Source organism: Heptranchias perlo, chromosome 3 (genome assembly GCF_035084215.1).
Source record: "Heptranchias perlo isolate sHepPer1 chromosome 3, sHepPer1.hap1, whole genome shotgun sequence".
Taxonomy (NCBI): domain Eukaryota; kingdom Metazoa; phylum Chordata; class Chondrichthyes; order Hexanchiformes; family Hexanchidae; genus Heptranchias; species Heptranchias perlo.
The window spans coordinates 13754372-13773013 of record NC_090327.1 but is presented as its reverse complement, the minus strand read 5'-3'; the positions used below and the strand labels follow the sequence as shown (position 1 = coordinate 13773013).

The window sequence follows — 18642 nt, the reverse complement described above, 5'->3', positions numbered from 1 at the left end:
GCGAGGGGAAAGGGGGGGGCAGGGAGAGCGCGAGGGGAAAGGGGGGGGGCAGGGAGAGCGCGAGGGGAAAGGGGGGGGCAGGGAGAGCGCGAGGGGAAAGGGGGGAGGCAGGGAGAGCGCGAGGGGAAAGGGGGGGGGCAGGGAGAGCGCGAGGGGAAAGGGGGGGGCAGGGAGAGCGCGAGGGGAAAGGGGGGGGGCAGGGAGAGCGCGAGGGGAGGGGAGGGGCAGGGAGAGCGCGAGGGGAGGGGAGGGGCAGGGAGAGCGCGAGGGGAGGGGAGGGGCAGGGAGAGCGCGAGGGGAGGGGAGGGGCAGGGAGAGCGCGAGGGGAGGGGAGGGGCAGGGAGAGCGCGAGGGGAGGGGAGGGGCAGGGAGAGCGCGAGGGGAGGGGAGGGGCAGGGAGAGCGCGAAGGGAGGGGAGGGGCAGGGAGAGCGCGAGGGGAGGGGAGGGGCAGGGAGAGCGCGAGGGGAGGGGAGGGGCAGGGAGAGCGCGAGGGGAGGGGAGGGGCAGGGAGAGCGCGAGGGGAGGGGAGGGGCAGGGAGAGCGCGAGGGGAGGGGAGGGGCAGGGAGAGCGCGAGGGGAGGGGAGGGGCAGGGAGAGCGCGAGGGGAGGGGAGGGGCAGGGAGAGCGCGAGGGGAGGGGAGGGGCAGGGAGAGCGCGAGGGGAGGGGAGGGGCAGGGAGAGCGCGAGGGGAGGGGAGGGGCAGGGAGAGCACGAGGGGAGGGGAGGGGCAGGGAGAGCGCGAGGGGAGGGGAGGGGCAGGGAGAGCGCGAGGGGAGGGGAGGGGCAGGGAGAGCGCGAGGGGAGGGGAGGGGCAGGGAGAGCGCGAGGGGAGGGGAGGGGCAGGGAGAGCGCGAGGGGAGGGGAGGGGCAGGGAGAGCGCGAGGGGAGGGGAGGGGCAGGGAGAGCGCGAGGGGAGGGGAGGGGCAGGGAGAGCGCGAGGGGAGGGGAGGTGCAGGGAGAGCGCGAGGGGAGAGGAGGGGCAGGGAGAGCGCGAGGGGAGAGGAGGGGCGGGGAGAGCGCGAGGGGAAAGGAGGGGCAGGGAGAGCGCGAGGGGAAAGGAGGGGTAGGGAAAGCGCAAGGGGAATTAAGAGCACGAGTGGCTTGAGGGGAGGGACAGGGACGAGGGAGAGTTATGGGGAACTGGCTGAGGATTAAGGGGCTTCTGGCCTCTCAGCACTCACCCTTAACAAAAGCGAGTGGGAGTGAACAGGTGATGGAGGGTTACAGATGAGATGTGTGACACTGCATCAAGGGAAGAAGTGGAAACAGAGGTTCAATGAGTAGTTCAAAAGGGTAGGTGTTATGACAGGAGTGAGGGAGAGGTGGGAAGGGGAATGGGTAGTGAGAAGGTTAAGTAGCAGGGAACATGATAGAACTTCAAGTGATTGGGTAGAGTTTGGGAAGGGAACTACTACGGATCACATTTTCTCCACAACTCCCAGCCCAAATGCTGCTTGGTGGCTTCTTTCCCCACCGCACCATACCATACCACCCACCAAAGTGGAAGAAAAAGATACAGAACAGCAGGAGAAGTCAGTTGAGGGGAAAGAAGCAACAGAAAAAGAGGCAGAAGCAGAAGAGAAGAGACAGAGAGATAGAGCAACACAAAAACCAGCAGACATAATTGATTTGTATAGGCGGCTCACCACCACCTTCTCAAGGACAATAAATGCCGGCCTCGCCAGTGACGCCCGCATCCCGTGAACGAATACAAAAAAGGACTTTGTTTTGTTCAGCCGTCGGATGATGGTAAATCATGAAATTTTGCATTTAGATGATTAGAAATGAGCAATATTAATGTCAACTCTGTTTCATTAATTTGATCAGCTTACACAAATCTGAAATACTCTGTAATTAAGTAATCGTCACAGCACTAGCGTAAAAATTGATGAGAGTGAGAAACTAACGAACAAGATGGCACAGGTCAGAAATTAATTGGATGCAAAATATCTCTTTGGTTAGATTGTAATGTATTTTTTGGAGGTAATGAACAGAAGTTACTGTTACACTGTAACATTTTCCTGCCTCAATTCTTTTCTGCACTACCTAAAACTAAATAGCGTCTTTATATTGCTTAAGAGTTGGCCACCCTCTTGAAGGGTTGAATGAAACTGAGGAAGGCAAAGCCATCAATTTTTAGGTTTTAATGGACTTTGCAGTATCAATACTTACAACAAAATGTAGTGCACTGATTTGGTAAAAAGGACAGGAATACACAGATTATCAAGGACACTACAGCAGAAGAAAATAGGAGATCACTCTTTGGTGTCCAATAGATTGGTTACAGTATAGAAATCAACTATGACCAAGCAGGTTTCCTTCTCTATATCAGTCATGACCAAACTGTGCAAACACAGTACGGTTATAGTGATCAAGTTCTAATTTGTTACAATTGCAAGAGTTTTGAAACTGGATATACAATTTGTGCTGTCCAATATACTGTATAATAAACAAAAGTGACTCTAGACTTCCAAAATGTTTTGACAAAAGTTCCACATGAGAGTCTATAAAGTTGATCATGGTGTATGTAAAGCTGTAGGGATTCAGAATAAATCTTGGGAATAGATAAAAAATTGTCTTAAGAGTAGAAAGCAATGAGTACATGTGAGAGGAATTACGTATTAATTGTCATTTAGAAAGGCACGGATTAATCAAGGACAGAGGCATGGATTTATTAAGGGAAGGTCATGTCTGACTAACTTGATTGAATTTTTTGAGGCGGTAACAAGGAGGGTCAATGAGGGTAGCGCTGATGTAGTCTATATGGATTTTAGCAAGGCTTTTGACAAAGTCCCATATGGCAGACTGATCAGAAAAGTAAAAGCCCATGGGATCCAAGGGAAAGTGGAAAGTTGGATCTAAAATTGGCTCAGTGGTAGGAAACAAAGGGTAATGGTCAACGGGTGTTTTTGTGACTGGAAGGCTGTTTCCTGTGGGGTTCCACAGAGCTCAGTACTAGGTCCCTTGGTTTTTGTGGTATATATCAATAATTTAGACTTAAATGTAGGGGGCATGATTAAGAAGTTTGCAGATGATACAAAAATTGGCTGTGTGGTTGACAGTGAGGAAGGAAGCTGTAGTCTGCTGGAAGATAGCAATGGACTGGTCAGGTGGGCAGAAAAGTGGCAAATAGAATTCACTCCGGAGAGGTGTGTAATGCATTTGGGGAGAGCAAACAAGGCAAGGGAATACACAATAAATGGTAGGATACTGAGAAGTGTAGAGGAACAGAGGGACCTTGGAGTGTATGTCCACAGATTCCCGAAGGTAGCAGGACAGGCAGATAAGGTGGTTAAGAAGGCATACAGGATCCTTTCCTTTATTAGCCGAGGCATAGAATATAAGAGCAGGGAGGTTATGCGAGAACTGTATAGAACACTAGTTAGGCCACAGCTAGAGTACTGCATACAGTTCTGGTCGCCACATTACAGGAAAGATGTGATTGCACTAGAGAGGGTAAGGAGGAGGTTTACAAGGATGTTGCCAGGACTGAAGAATTTTAGCTGTGAGAAAAGATTGGACAGGCTGGGATTGTTTTCTTTGGAACGGAGGAGGCTGAGGGGAGATTTAATTGAGGTGTACAAAATTATGAGGGGCCTGGATAGAGTGGATAGGAAGGACCTAATTCCCTTAGCAGAGAGATTAATAACAGGGGGCATAGATTTAAAGTGATTGGTAGAAGGATTAGAGTGGAGTTGAGGAGAAATTTTTTCACCCACAGGGTGGTGGGGGTCTAGAACTCACTGCCTGAAACAGTAGTAGAGGCAGAAACACTCATCACATTTAAAGGGTACTTGGATGTGCACTTGAGGTGCTGTAACCTACAAGACTGCGGACCAAGAGCTGGAAAGTGGGATTAGGCTGGATAGCTCTGTTTCGGCTGGCACAGACACGATGAGCCGAATGGCCTCCTTCTTTGCCGTAAATTTCTATAATTCTATGATGAAGGGTGTGGTGTACAAGAATTGATGTGGTGTCCCAGGGCTTGGTGTTTGGACTATAACTTTCTAATTTACATCAGTGGCTTGGATTTAGAAACCAAATGCAAATTTGCAGATGATATCAAGCTAGGAGGGAACTCTGAAATTACAGAATGAGTTGGACAAAATGTGGACCAGAACAACAGCAGATGAAATTTAGTGCAGACAAAGGAAAGAAGAACGGTTCACACAAATACTCCATGATTAACGTTAAAATACCTAAGGATAAAGATAAAAGAGACCTTGGAGACTTGGGAGACTCAACATTCAACATGTCCAACCAATGCAAAGCAGCAATCAACAAAGCCAATAGAATGTTGAATTACACAGCCAAAACAGTAGAAGACAAGAAAGAGGAAGTTATGATCAAACTGTACATTGCTCTGGTCAGATCACAGGTTGGGAACTATGTCTGGTCGCCAAGACACAAGGGAAACATTCAAACACTGAGGGGGAGGGGCAGTGCAGAGAAGAGCCATGAGACTAATCCCTAGTGTCAAAAGATCTGAGTTATGAGGAAAAACAGGAGAAATTGGGGTTTTTCTGCCTGAAAAGGAGGTGTCTGAGAGATCATCATGTAGAGGTATATAAGATAGTTAGCAGAATGGAAAAGGTCAATACGGAATATTCGTTCAAACTAAATTGCCAGAGTACAACAAGGGGATATAGGTTTAAACTAGTAAAAGGTAAAATTAGGACTAATATTAGGAAATTCTTCTTCACATAAGGAGTGATCAGTGTATGAAATAAACTTGCAGATAGAGTGGTGAAGGCAAAAACCCAGGAGCATTTAAGAAACAATTGGATGCTGCAACAAGGGGACTTTAGGATCTTTCTGGATGGATTGATTCAAGATAGGCTTTCCTCATCCATAATTGTCTTGCGATATCATGAAATGGGGTAAATGAAGATAACTGTAACAAAGACAGGGGCTTTACAAAACTAATTCTGGTAGGTAGAGACAGAAAAGCTTAGCGAAATTGTCATTGGGTGTTCATAGGCTCAGTATTTTCCACAGCCTAATACATGTTCCAACAACCTTGGGTTACTTCTAAACTTCCAAGAACAAGGGGTGAGCTTTTCAAGCAACTTCCCTGCCTGGAAGAACGTTCTATAGGCAGATCAGGAATTGTGTAAAGCTTCACCACTGACATTCTTTGTAGAATGTTGAAACGAAGGCACTTCAGCTGCTGAATTCCTTTATAAACATGAATATCTGGATTAACAAATCTTGGGAGAGAAATGACAGCCACATCTGTTCAATGTTGGAGAAGATGCATGGATCCTGAAGTCCACATGACAACATACTTTTAGACTCCACCGAGTCCAGGAATAAGAGCTGAGTTTTCTCTGCAGTCTGCCAACCAAGCTACAATGTTCTGTCACTGGATCAACATAGAACTTTGCAGATCCCTGAAGCATTCTTATATTTCTACTAGCTTTTCCAGTTATCTTGGCCACCAGCTGGCCCCAGCACAAATCAAATACAAAAATCAACCAGGCATCTGGATACAGTACTGAACAAGTTCTATTTATAATGCAGCAGTGCCTTATGTAGTTATACAATTATAAATCAGAACATTACTCTCAATGAATCAGCAGAGACAACTATGTGTACGAGCATACATTAAAAAATTAATGGAACAAAACCCACGCGTCTAGTACCCTAGAACAAGCAATCAGCTGGAACTATTACTTTTATCTTGAAATGATACCCCTCCCTTATAAATATTTTCATATTTAGTCAACATGTTAAATTTTAATACATTTTCTCTCCTTAAAGTGGATTAATGATATATCTATGTTAGCTAAATGTATTTACCTCCATTTATATAAACAGTGCAATCTCTCACCCCACACAGTATAGAATTATTCAGTTTTGATTAGATAGTGTCTGCAGATCTCCATAATTTAAGTTTCTGCTGAGCAATCAAGGGAATCATCAAGCTGAGGACATGTACATGCCACATTGAACAGGTGAAATTTGGAGGAAGAGGCCCGTGGGGCTCAAAAAAACACTCCAGCTGCTCTCGACCCATAAGGAAACCAAAAGAAAACTTACTGTTCTGGACCTCTTCTGGAACCGCGCTTGCTTGCTGCCAGGTTCCAATGGCAGGTCCGGCACTGAGCATGAATGCCACAATCAGCAGTTAAAATCACATTGGGATCCTAACTGCATCATAGAAACCCAACATTTAGATATTAATTAGGCTCCCATCTGCCTGCAGTGGGCAGGAGCGCGTCGGAAACAGAGAGAAAAGTATGTGACCATTTTAACCACAGCTCATTCTTGTCAGGCAGGCAGGGTTAAAATCGACCCTTTAATTTTTGTGCTTAAGAGGAAGCAGGCAGCTGCATGCCTAAACATTCAGAATCAGCTGTGGTACCTGCCAGAATTTGATCAATCTGCAGACTACACAAATTAGAGTCAAAGTCAATAATGTTATCATACATACATTCTTTTCACCAGAGCTAAATAATATAGAACTTCAAACAGTGATAACTATTGACTTGTTATATGAAACAGAGGACTTTTTCTAGGCTCTAAACCAATATCTGCATTGATTGGTATTTGATTAGAGGAGAAAATGTCCTTACTTTTCCAATTACCTAAGCCAGCATCTCAGTGTATGTCCTCAGAGACCACAGCTTCACTCGGGCACAGTCTGTCTAGACAGTATTCATGATCCATCTGTCTCGCACAGCCAGCATGATGACAAACACTATTAGAATTCAAAGACTTTCAGTGTGCAAGTCAGCATTCCCACTTTGAAAATTACTATCATTGTTAAACCTCTTAAAATAGCAACATCCATTTCATTAACATCTGCACCAGACTACTAAATATTTAATGCACTTGATAAATTTCACCTCCACTGAAGCTACCACATATTAAAGAAGAATCCAACCAAACTTATTCAGCTGGTTCTTTCGTTTTTCAAAACCAATCAGACCCTTGTGTCGAAGAAGGAATAAGCAATTGAGAATATATTAACTACTTTTGGTTTTCTTCAATATCATATAAAGAAAGTCAGAACGAACTTGCATTTATATAGCGCCTTTCACGACCTCAGGACATCACAAAGCGCTTCACAGCCAATGAAGTACTTTCGAAGTGTTGTAACGTGGGAAACACAGTAGCCAATTTGCAGACAGCAAGGTCCCACAAACAGCAATGTGATAATGACTAGTTTTTAGTTATGTTGGTTGAGGGATAAATATTGGCCAGGACACCGGGGAGAACTCCCCTGCTCTTCTTCGAAAAATGCCATGAGATCTTTTACGCCCACCTGAGAGGGAAGAAGGGGCCTCGGTTTAACATCTCATCTGAAAGATGGCATTCCCTCAGTACTGCACTGGAGTGTCAGCCTGGATTATGTGCTCAAATCGCTGGGGTGGGGCGAGAGTGCTACCACTATGACCTATTTCTACGAGGCCATATTGTAGAACCACTTTAACTGGAAATGGGGTACGAGTTCAAAGCATCAAATAAAAATACCATTTCAGATTTCAAATTAGAATGTGCTTATGGCTTTGCTAGGAATAGTGAGCAGAGAAAATATTCGTGAACACATTCACAATGTCGCTACTCACAATGACCAGAAGAATTCTTATACCAGGAACAGGAGACATAAAATTAGCAGCAGGAGCTAGGACCGATGTCAGGAGAGAGAGTCACCATTTAAAAATGACAGCCTTGGAGAAGTGGAGCAACAGCTGATAAGAATGCACTGATTGAAATGAAAAAGAATAAAGAAATCCATAAAAAACTTTAACTCTTTTAACATCTTCCAGTTCTGATGAAAGGTCTTCGACCTGAAACATTAATTCTGTTTCTTTCTCCACAGATGCTGCCTGACTTGCTGAGCTTCTCCAGTATTTTCTGTGTTTATTAAAGAAATCCATGCTTTATCCAATTAAAGTAATTGTTCATTCTTACTACATAAAACATATTTGCTAAGAATAAATTAAATTGACCGAGCACGAGTACACTGTACACCCTCAAAACACTCCAGTCAAGTGTCAGCTATCCCAAAAAAGATGCAGCAGCTCACAAGTAGTTTATTTTTCTTTAGAAAGTATTGTAAAAATTTAAGAAGTGCAGACTGGCTCCATTTAACACTGCCAATTCTTTTTTAATTTAAAGCAAGTTGACTTATTATATGACCAAGTCATAAATAATTTCTTAATGCTCTGTTTACAGGCTGACTTGCTAGAACTGCAAAGCAGAAAGTAACACAGAATTCATCACTTGACTATGAACCACAAAAAGTTAGTATGCAGGGACAGCAGGCAATTAGGAAAGCAAATGGCATGTTGGCCTTTATTGCAAGGGGGTTGGAGCACAAGAGTAAGGAAGTCTTACTACAGTTGTACAAGGCTTTAGTGAGACCTCACCTGGAGTACCAGTTTTGGTCTCCTTATCTAAGGAAGGATATGCTTGCCTTGGAGGCGGTGCAACAAAGGTTCACTAGTTTAATTCCTGGAATGAGAGGGCTGTCCTATGAAGAGAGGTTGAGTAGAATGGGCCTACACTCTCTGGAGTTTAGAATAATGAGAGGTGAAAGCATTGAAACATATAAGAATATGAGGGGGCTTGACAGGGTAGATGCTGAGAGATTGTTTCTCCTGGCTAGAGAGTCTAGAACTAGGGGGCATAGTCGCAGGATAAGGGGTCGGCCATTCAAGACTAAGATGAAGAGGAATTTCTTCATGCAGAGGGTTGTGAATCTTTGGAATTCTCTACCCCAGAGGGCTGTGGATGCTGAGTGATTGAATATATTCAACACTAAGATTTTTGGACTCTAGGGGAATCAAGGGATATGGGAATCGAGTGGGAAAATGGAGTTGAGGTCGAAGATCAGCCAATCCTCAACAGAGAACTGGGAGAGGAGCAGAGATTAAGCTTTTGGCTTTTTCTCTTTCCTTCTGCTTGTGAAATAGGAGTCTGCAGTGAGCTTGAGGTTTGAAACAGGGAGGCAGAGAACTCTTCCTTTAAATGAGTCCCAGAAATAAAACATAAGTACATGAAAGCCTCAAGGGGAAACTCAAATATGAAAACACAAAACTGACGGTGCACTTCTGGAGGTTCCAGGGACTTGCTGCCCTTGAAAATTGAATTTTACACTAAAAATTATGCATTCTAGTTCATTTTAAGCTCTCTATACTTCACAATTGATAGGTTATTAATCTTAAAAAAGGAAAACTAAGTGACATTTGGATTATCAATGGAACCAATTAGACTATCTTTTCCCCATTAATTACCTCAATAGTCATTCTCCCATGTTCTCCACCTCTCACCCCCACCAGTTCAAAGGCACTTTACCCCCTTTGGACCCATCTAAATACCCACCCTTGTGCAGAGACACTCTCTCCCCCTTCAACCCTCCAGGTCCATACTGACATTCTTCTTCCCTTGCCTCTATAATTCAGTCTGGCATTCTCCACCCCCACAACCCAGTTCAAGCTAGCACTCTTCTACCATCTTCCCCTTAGTTAATACTGGAACTCTTCCCTCCTGCTTCAGCTGATGTTAGCACTCTTTCCCCACCCACCAGCAGCTTCCCTCCCCCCCCCTCCAGTTAATGGATCCCCTCCACCTTCAGTTAGCAGCATCAGCCTTCCAATCTCTGCACCCCCTTCCCGTTGATACTAGCACACACTTAGCCGCCAACTTTCAAAACGCTGTTCCAGGCTTCTACTTCTTCCCTTTCCCCTTCATTTGCCCCCTACCCTCTACCCTGTCCTCTTACTTCAACAATCCTCGGATGGGAATGCTGCTGAGTAGTGATTCCAGCTGGTGTTCTCAGGAGAATTCCATCCAGAGTGTGCAGAGGCCAGAACCAATTTCATTAGTGGGAGGGACAATATTAAGAGAATCATAGAATCATTACAGCACTGAAGGAGGCCATTCAGTCCATCGAGCCCACGCCAGCTCTATGTAAGAGCAATCCAGTTAGTCCCATTCTTCTGCTCTTTCCCCATAGCCCTGCGAATTTTTTCCCATAAAGTATTTATCCAATTCCCTTTTTAAAGTTACTAGTGAATCTGCTTCCACCACCTTTTCAGGCAGCGTATTCCAGATCATAGCTACTCGCTGTGTAAAAAAGTGTTTCCTCATGTCGCCTTTGGTTCTTTTGCCAATCACCTTAAATCTGTGTCCTCTAGTTCTCGGCCCTTCCGCCAATTGGGACAGTTTATTTTTATTTACTTCATTTAAACCCTTCATGATTTTGAACACCTCTATCAAATCTCCTCTTAACCTTCTCTGCTCTAAGGAGAACAATCCCAGCTTCTCCAGTCTATCCACGTAACTGAAGTCCCTCTTCTCTGGAAACATTCTAGTAAATCTCTTCTGCACCCTCTCCAAGGCCTTCACATCCTTCCTAAAGTGCGGTGTCCAGAATTGGACACAATACTCCAGTGTCGAACTAGTGTTTAAAAAGGTTCACCATAACTTCCTTGCTTTTGTATTTTTTGCCTCTATTATTAAAGCCCAGAATTCCTTATGCTTTTTTAACTGCTTTCTCTACCTGTCCTGCCACCTTCAAAGATTTGTGCACATATACCCCCAGGTCTCTCGTTTCCTGCACCTCCTTTAGATTAGTTTATATTGCCTCTCCTAGTTCTTCCTGCCAAAATGTATCACTTCACACTTATCTGCATTGCATTTCATCTGCCATGTGTCCGCCCATTCCACCAGTCTGTCGATGTCCTCTTGAAGTTTATTACTATCCTCACTGTTTACTACACTTCCAAGTTTTGTGTCATCTGCAAACTTTGAAATCCTGCCCAAGTCATTTAATATACCAAAAAAAGCACTGGTTCTGGTACCGACCCCTGGGGAACACCACGGTGTACCTTCCTCCAGTCCAAAAAACAACCGTTCACCACTACTCTCTGTTTCCTGTCACTTAGCCAATTTCGTATCCATGCTGCCACTGCCCCTTTTAATTCCATGGGCTTCAATTTTGCTGACATGGCTATTATGTGGCACTTTATCAAACACCTTTTGAAAGTCCATATACACAACATCAACCCTCTCATCAAAAAACTCAATCAAGTTAGTTAAACACGATTTCCCTTTAACAAATCCATGCTGGCTTTCCTTTATTAATCCACGCTTGTCCAAGTGACTATTAATTTTGTCCCAGATTATCGTTTCTAAAAGCTTCGCCACCACCCAGGTTAAACTGACTGGCCTGTAGTTGCCGGGTTTATCCTTACACCTTTTTTTGAACAAAGGAGTAACTTATGCAATTCTCCAGTCCTCTGTCACCACCCCCATATCTAAGAAGCATTGGAAGTTTATGGCCAGCAACTCTACAATTTCCACCCTTACTTCCCTCAGAAATCTAGGATGCATCCCATCTGGACCAGGTGACTTATCTACTTTAAGTGCAGCCAGCCTTTCTAGTACCTCCTCTTTATCAATTTTTAGCCCACCCAGTATCTCAACTACCTCCTCTTTTACTGTGACTTTGACCTTGGTAAAGACAGATGCAAAGTACTCATTTAGTACCTCAGCCATGCCCCTCTGCCTCCAAGAGTAGATCTCTTTTTTGGTCCCTAATTAGTCCCACCCCTCCTCTTTCTGCCCATTTACTATTTATATACCTACAGAAGACTTTTGGATTCCCTTTTATGTTACCCGCCAGTCTATTCTCATACTGTCTCTTTGCCTCTCTTATTTCCTTTTTCACTTCTCCTGTGTATATTCTATATTCAGCCTGGTTCTCACTTGTATTATCAATCTGTCATACGCCCCCTTTTTCTGCTTCATCTTACTCTCTATCTCTTTCTTCATCCAGGGAGCTCTGGCTTTGGTTGCCCTACTTTTCCCCCTCGTGGGAATGTACCTAGACTGTACCCGAACCATCTCCTCTTTAAAAGCTGCCTATTGTTCGATTACAGTTTTGCCTGCCAATCTTTGATACCAATTTGCCCAGGCCAGATCCGTTCTCAACTCACTGAAATTGGCCCTCCTCCACTTAAGTATTTTTACTCTAGATTGCTCCTTGTCCTTTTCCATAACTAACCTAAACCCTACAATCCTATAAATAGAGGCATAGAGTACAAAGTATGGAGTCGTGATGAACCTTTATAAAACACTGGTTCGGCCACAACTGGAGTATTGTGTCCAGTTCTGGGCACCGCACTTTAGGAAAGATGTGAAGGCCTTAGAGAGAGTGCAGAAGAGATTTACTAGAATGATTCCAGGGATGAGGGGCGTTAGTTACATTGATAGACTGGAGAAGCTGGAGTTGTTCTCCTTGGAACAGAGAAGGTTGCGAGGAGATTTGATAGAGGTTTTCAAAATCATGAAGGGTCTAGGCAGAGTAGATAGAGAGAAACTGTTCCAATTGGCGGAAGGGTCAAGAACCAGAGGGCGTAGAAATAAGGTGATTGGCAAAAGAACCAAAGGTGACATGAGGAAAAACTTTTTTACGCAGCAAGTGGTTAGGATCTGGAATGCACTGCCTGAGGGGGTGGTGGAGGCAGATTAAATCATGGCCTTCAAAGGGGAACTGGATAAGTACTTGAAAGGAATAAAATTGCAGGGGAGTGGGACTAGCTGGATTGCTCTTGCATAGAGCCAGTGTGGACTCGATAGGCCAAATGGCATCCTTCCGTGCTGTAACCTTTATGATTCTATGATCACTGTTTCCTAAATGCTCCCCCACTGACACTTGCTTCACTTGACCCACCTTCTTCACCAGAACTAGATCCAGCAATGCCTCCTTCCTCGTTGGGCCGGAAACATACTGATCCAAGAAAGATTTCCTGAACACACTTCAGAAATTTCTCCCCCTCTTTGCCCTTTACACTATTACTATCCCAGTCCATGTTAGGATAATTGAAGTACCCCATTATTACTACTCTATAGTTCCTGCACGTCTTTGTAATTTCCCTGCAAATTTGCTCCTCTATATCCTTCCCACTAGTTGGTGGCCTATAGAATACACCCAATAGTGTAATGGCATATTTATTGTTTCTTAACTCTAACCAAATAGATTCTGTCTTTGACCCCTCAAGAACATCCTCTCTCTCCAGCACTACAATATTCTCCTTAATCAATACTGTTACCCCCCTCCTTTGTTTCCTTCCCTATCTTTCCTGAACACCTTATATCCAGGAATATTTAGTACCCAATCCTGCCCTTTTTTGAGCCAGGTCTCCGTTATCGCCACTACATTGTATTCCCATGTGTCTATTTGCACCTACAGCTCACCAACCTTATTTACCATCCTTCGTGCGTTTACACACATGCACTCTAAACCTATCTTAGACCTTCTCGTATTCTCTCTCAGTCTGATCCCACCTAATACTGTACTAAATCTTACTCTAGTGCTATCTGTCTCTCAAAATCCTTTGTGCACCTTGTTTTTCCTTTCTACTGCTACATCCTGGTGCCCATCCCCCTGCCAAATTAGTTTAAAGAGGGGAACGTTACCCCTTAATATTTGTCAGCAAACACCCTAAATGTGGGTGCGCCCCTTTGAACAGCAGCTAGAACCACTGATGATTGGCACATATGAGTATTGTGTATAGTTTTGGGCACCCTAGTATTGGAAGGATATAAAAGCAATAGAAACAGTGCAGCATAGGTTTACTACTTTGTTACAAGGTTTGAGAGGTTATAGTTATGCAGAGAGACTTTAGGAGATGGGACTTTTATCACTGGAGCCCAGAAGGTTGAGGAGTTACCTGATAGAGGTCTTCAAGCTTAATAAGGGTTATGATGGGGTTAATAATAATAGATTGTTTCCATTTGGTTGGCATGACAGGAATGAGGGGGCACACATTTAAGATAATCACAAAAGAGTTAAAGGGGAGGGGAGAAAAAATGTCTTTACAGAAATGGTGCTCGGACTGTGTGTCACAAACCATTGCTGAAACATAAGTGTTATGGGATTTAGGAAGTTGCTTGAACAGAAGAATATTTAAGGCTAGTGGAGCAAGCAGGAGAGTGAGAGGACTAGGCTCACGGAGAAAAAGACAAGTGCACAGTTGACAGGCTGTATGGCCTACTTCTGTGCTGTATGACTCTGTGTATTATAAATAGGGCACATATCTGTTGCACACCATCTTCAGGGTGCAAGGTAAATTGTTGCCTTTGAGCACTATGATCTCCAACTTATCAAAGCTCTTTTGGGGAGCAAGAGCCAGAGGGGACACCATTCCATTCCACCACCCCCACAACTCAAAGTCTCACTTGGTGGAGTGGGCTAACTTTGTTCAGCCTTTGGCACTACTACATAAAGGAAAGACACAATTGTAGGAACAGATATTTTAAAACAACTTGCTAAGTAAAGATTTACTACAGAGATGTCTTTTTTTTTATAAATTATGTTTATAAACATGCTCGACATTTGATTTTCTTTTGTAATGCTGAAGCAAAAATTGAATCCAAAAGTACTGGTACAGGTGCCGTATATGACACTGCCCTGCACTGCTATAATCAAAATTAGCAACTTATCAAAGTACTTTAAGTATGTACAAAATCAAAACAACAGTGATATTGCTGCATTTTTTTTAAACACTAACTACAACATCATTCTTGATCATTTTCATGGGATGCTATTCATGAAAAATGTGATGCAAACAATTTGTTTTGGGAGGATGAGAAGTATCTTTGATGCCACCATATGCAAGTGTCACTATAAAACTTTGAAACAATTTTCATTATCATGCTGCGCATTTACAAGTGAAAAAAGATTTTCTGAAAACCGTCATAAAGATGGTACCCCCTTTAAGTCGGGAACACTGCTTGAAGTAGGTTTGTCGTCTGGGTTAACTTTAAAAAGTTTTCAATTCTCTTGTATTTCAACTACCTAAATTGTTGTAACCAAAACACAGTCAACTTAGATATCAAGAGCAAACACAGGTTTAATGCGAGCCCCAAGACAAAAGGTTACAGTTGATTCATATTTCCAAACTGCAACAAATGCAACTTGAAACTATGTCAAGACCAGGGCCAAATGCACTCTGCTTGCTACAGGGTGTCTGCCCAAATGACAATTCAAGGTTAACTGCTATTTCCAACATTTCAAAAACACTTCACTCGGTTCAAAGCATCAGTATCTGCAATTTAGAATATCTGCCAATATAGTAAAATTTACAGGTCTCAAAACATCAGAGATCACACATGCAAAAACAAATTAATGAAAAGCCTCAAATAATCTTGTATGCTGCGTAACTCATCTTCAACAACAACAACTTGCATTTATATAGCGCAGTGACAATAAAAACAAAATCCAATCTTAGTTCTCCAACTGTCCAACAGCAGTAATGTATAATAGGAGCTGAAGTTCAACACTTACAGTTGAAGATTGTTGGAGGTGGGTGCTCAGTTACTAGCGGGCAGTTTTCTTCATCACTGTTATCTCCACAGTCATTTAGTTGGTTGCAAATTAAGTTTCCAAATTTCAAACAGTTGCCATTGGTGCAGTCGAATTTGCACTCTGTAAAAGAGCATGTCATTATTTACTGTCATGCATCATCTGTTAAAGTATTTAGTTCTCAATTCTCAACAATCACCATTAAAAAGAACTTTCTAAATAAAGGATTATAGAAATGTCCATTTTGAATTCCAATAAGTATTTATAAACATATGCAACTTTAAATGTTGGTTGGGGAAGGAATGTTGGCCAGGATACCAGGAGCACTCCTTGGTCTAATTCAAATAGTGACATTGGATCTTTTATATCCACCTAGACCAGCAGAACAGGCATAAAGGCCTTTGGTTGAATACCTCAACTGAAAGACACCACCTCTAACCCTCAGTACTGTACTTGAGCACCTATCTAAGTTACTTGCCTGAATCCTGGCAGGTGGCTTGAACCCATACATTTCCGACTCAGAGATAAGAGTGCCACCAACTGAGCCAAGCAGACACTTTTAAAAAATTGTTTAGACAGTAAATACGAGTAAGAATGTACGGCAATGCCCTGCAAAGTTACTGAATGTGGGGGTCTGAAGGAGCTGATTTAACACATCTCCAAGTTACCAACACTGTAATCAGGTTAATACAGCTTCCTCATACTGTCAGGTTCAGTAAAGCTAGTATGTCCAAAATTATCACCATTTACTATTTAAACAGATTTATAAATTGAAAAAATGACAAATAAGAGAACAAGAGAATGATGATTAATTATCTGTGCAATTGATTTTCAATGGGGTCCAGATGGTGACACACCTTTATATAAATTGAACTGAATTTGGTGCTAATCAAGCTTGGATTACAGCAGCTGAGGAATAGAAAATGTTTCTACTTCTGGTATCCTGAGCAGGATTTCAGCTCTAACCCTTGCGCTCAGATTTTGGCCTTCCACACTCCTGCCCCAGGTAGATATTGGACCTGAATCCCTCCCCACCCAACACTGGGTAAGATTTCAGCTTTCATTCACCTCTCCCACCTACTGAGCATAATTTCAGCCTCCAAACCCCCTCCACCCATGAACTAGATTTTGGCTTTCACCCCATGCCCACAAAGCTAAGTTTCAGCCCTCAACTCTTCCCATTGCTAAGCAAGATTTTAATCCCTTTCCCCCCCCCCCCCACCACCCAACCCTCCAGTTGTCCCTAACAGGCTACCCCTACCCCACTTCATTTTACTTTTAAAGTAACCCCCTCCCCCCAAATGCATTTCCCATCCTCTCAACCCAGTGCTGTATTTCTCCTCCCTTGATGTTACTGTTCTATGCCTTAATCCCCCTACCTCCATTGATCGCTCCTTTCTCAGCAGTCTTCTTCTCATCCTCTGCTCTCCCTCCCAAGGTCTTCTCCTTCCCCTCCTGTCACTCCCTGTTCCCTTCTACCCTTCCTATTTGCCTCCCCCTACTCCAAAAACTCTGACCAGTAGTTTATGGTCTTAGCTATGGAATTAATTCTTCCACCTACTAAAGTAAAGGAAAACATGTGACAGTAAGTGGTATATGTAGTATACAAGAATATAATAACATCTCTCTTCAACTCCTGGGGCTCAATTTTGAAATGGTGGCGGGTTGGCAGTTGTGGGGGGGTGAAGGTGTGAGTGGCAACCCCAAATAAAAAAAAAATCTTACCGTTTTCTGATGCAATCGCGATGTAATTGATGGTGATTAAAGTTCTTTCCGGGTTTCGCACCGGGCAGCCCCTGATTGACAGGCTGGCTGCCGACAGGAGCTGCAACGCCGAAGGGGAGTGAGGGGGAGAGAAGGACAGACACGTCATCCGGCCCTGGGGGGGAAGAGAGTGGAAGGTAGGGGGGACATGAGGGGGATATCGGAGAGGGGGATCGGGGGCTGAGAGGGACATCGGAGCAGGGTGGAAAGGTAGGTTTATTTTGTTTTTTTTCAAACTTTGTGCAATGGTTTTTTATTTAATTTATTTAGTTTATTTTTGCCTGATCAGGCACGAATTGGAAGCTGCCCAGGTAAGTCTAAAATCGTTTTAACTACCTAATATGCCAGAAGTAAAGTACCTTAAGTACCTCAATGAGGTACATTTGGTTCTTTATCTATTATCCCACCGGCTTTAATTGCTGCAGGACTTCCAGATTTGGGAAGCACGCGCGCACACAAGTGCGTCTGTGGGAAACTCGGAAGTCAGGGGGTCGGAGCCGGCTTCCAAACCTGCTGGGGGTTTTTGCCATTTTCGCAGCCCCCACGCCCCCAAAGGACCCACAATTTAATTTTAAAATTGAGCCCCTGGTCTCATTATATTTATCAAGGTACTGGGAAAGTAAGGGCACCCTCCAGGTCATAGGGAGTGCAGGCTTGCTTACAGGAATGGTCTATTATGTTGAAAAATATCTAGTGTAAAAACTCAAAATCTAACACAGAGCATCAAGCATTTACAGGTCAAAACAGCAATATGCAGACTTAGCTTCCCGTTTACTGTACAGCCATCTTTATAGTTCTCTTTGAAGGAGATTTCTAAACTGTTCTAAACAGCTTTGTCTAAGTCACACCCAATAAGAACTAGATTGAGAATGCCTAAACTAATTTCACACAGGACCATTCCATGTGTGTGAGTGGGGGGGAGAGAGAACCTCATAAATACTGAAGTATCAGAGAACTGGAGGATTGCAAATATTCAAAAAAGGAGTAAGACATAAATCTGGTAATGGCAAATCAGTTAGACTTATCATCCATAGGGAAAAGTGCTGGCTAAGGAATGCTGTAGGTGATACCTGTATATAGGGAACAGTTGATAAATTGCCTAGATGGATTGAGACCTGCTTTAGCAATATAAGAAAGAAGGTGATGATAAATGGAAAATGCTCTGCCTAGAAAAAAGTAAACAATGGAGTTCCATGGGGATCCGTTCTGGTTCTTCTATCACATGATATTGGTGAATGATATGGAACAGGGCGTCTGTAGTTTGATGTCAACGTGAGGTGTCACATTTCAGAATTTTTTGGCCAAATTTCCACGGAAAGGATCTAGATATAAATTATTTTAAAATGTCTTTTGAGTTAAAGCTGGCTTTACAGGGATTAGTTTATAGAATCATAAAATCGTTGCAGCACAGAAGAAGGCAATTCAGCCCATCGAGCCTGTGCCGGCTCTTTGTAAGAGCAATCCAATTAGTCCCATTCCCCTGCTCTTTCCCCGTAGCCTTGCAAATGTTTTCCCGTCAAATATTTATCCAATTCTTTTTTGAAAGTCACGATTG

General features: G+C 43.5%; 1 protein-coding gene across 2 annotated transcripts in view; it reads right to left on the bottom strand.

The window, feature by feature from the left end:
* ldlrad4a (low density lipoprotein receptor class A domain containing 4a) overlaps nt 1-18642 on the bottom strand; it is a 336816-nt gene that overhangs the window by 193293 nt on the left and 124881 nt on the right. For both annotated transcript variants that reach the window (XM_067978209.1, XM_067978208.1), the window contains exon 4: nt 15306-15446. In XM_067978209.1, the coding sequence (XP_067834310.1) occupies nt 15306-15446 (141 nt within the window). The remainder of the gene's footprint in view (nt 1-15305; nt 15447-18642) is intronic.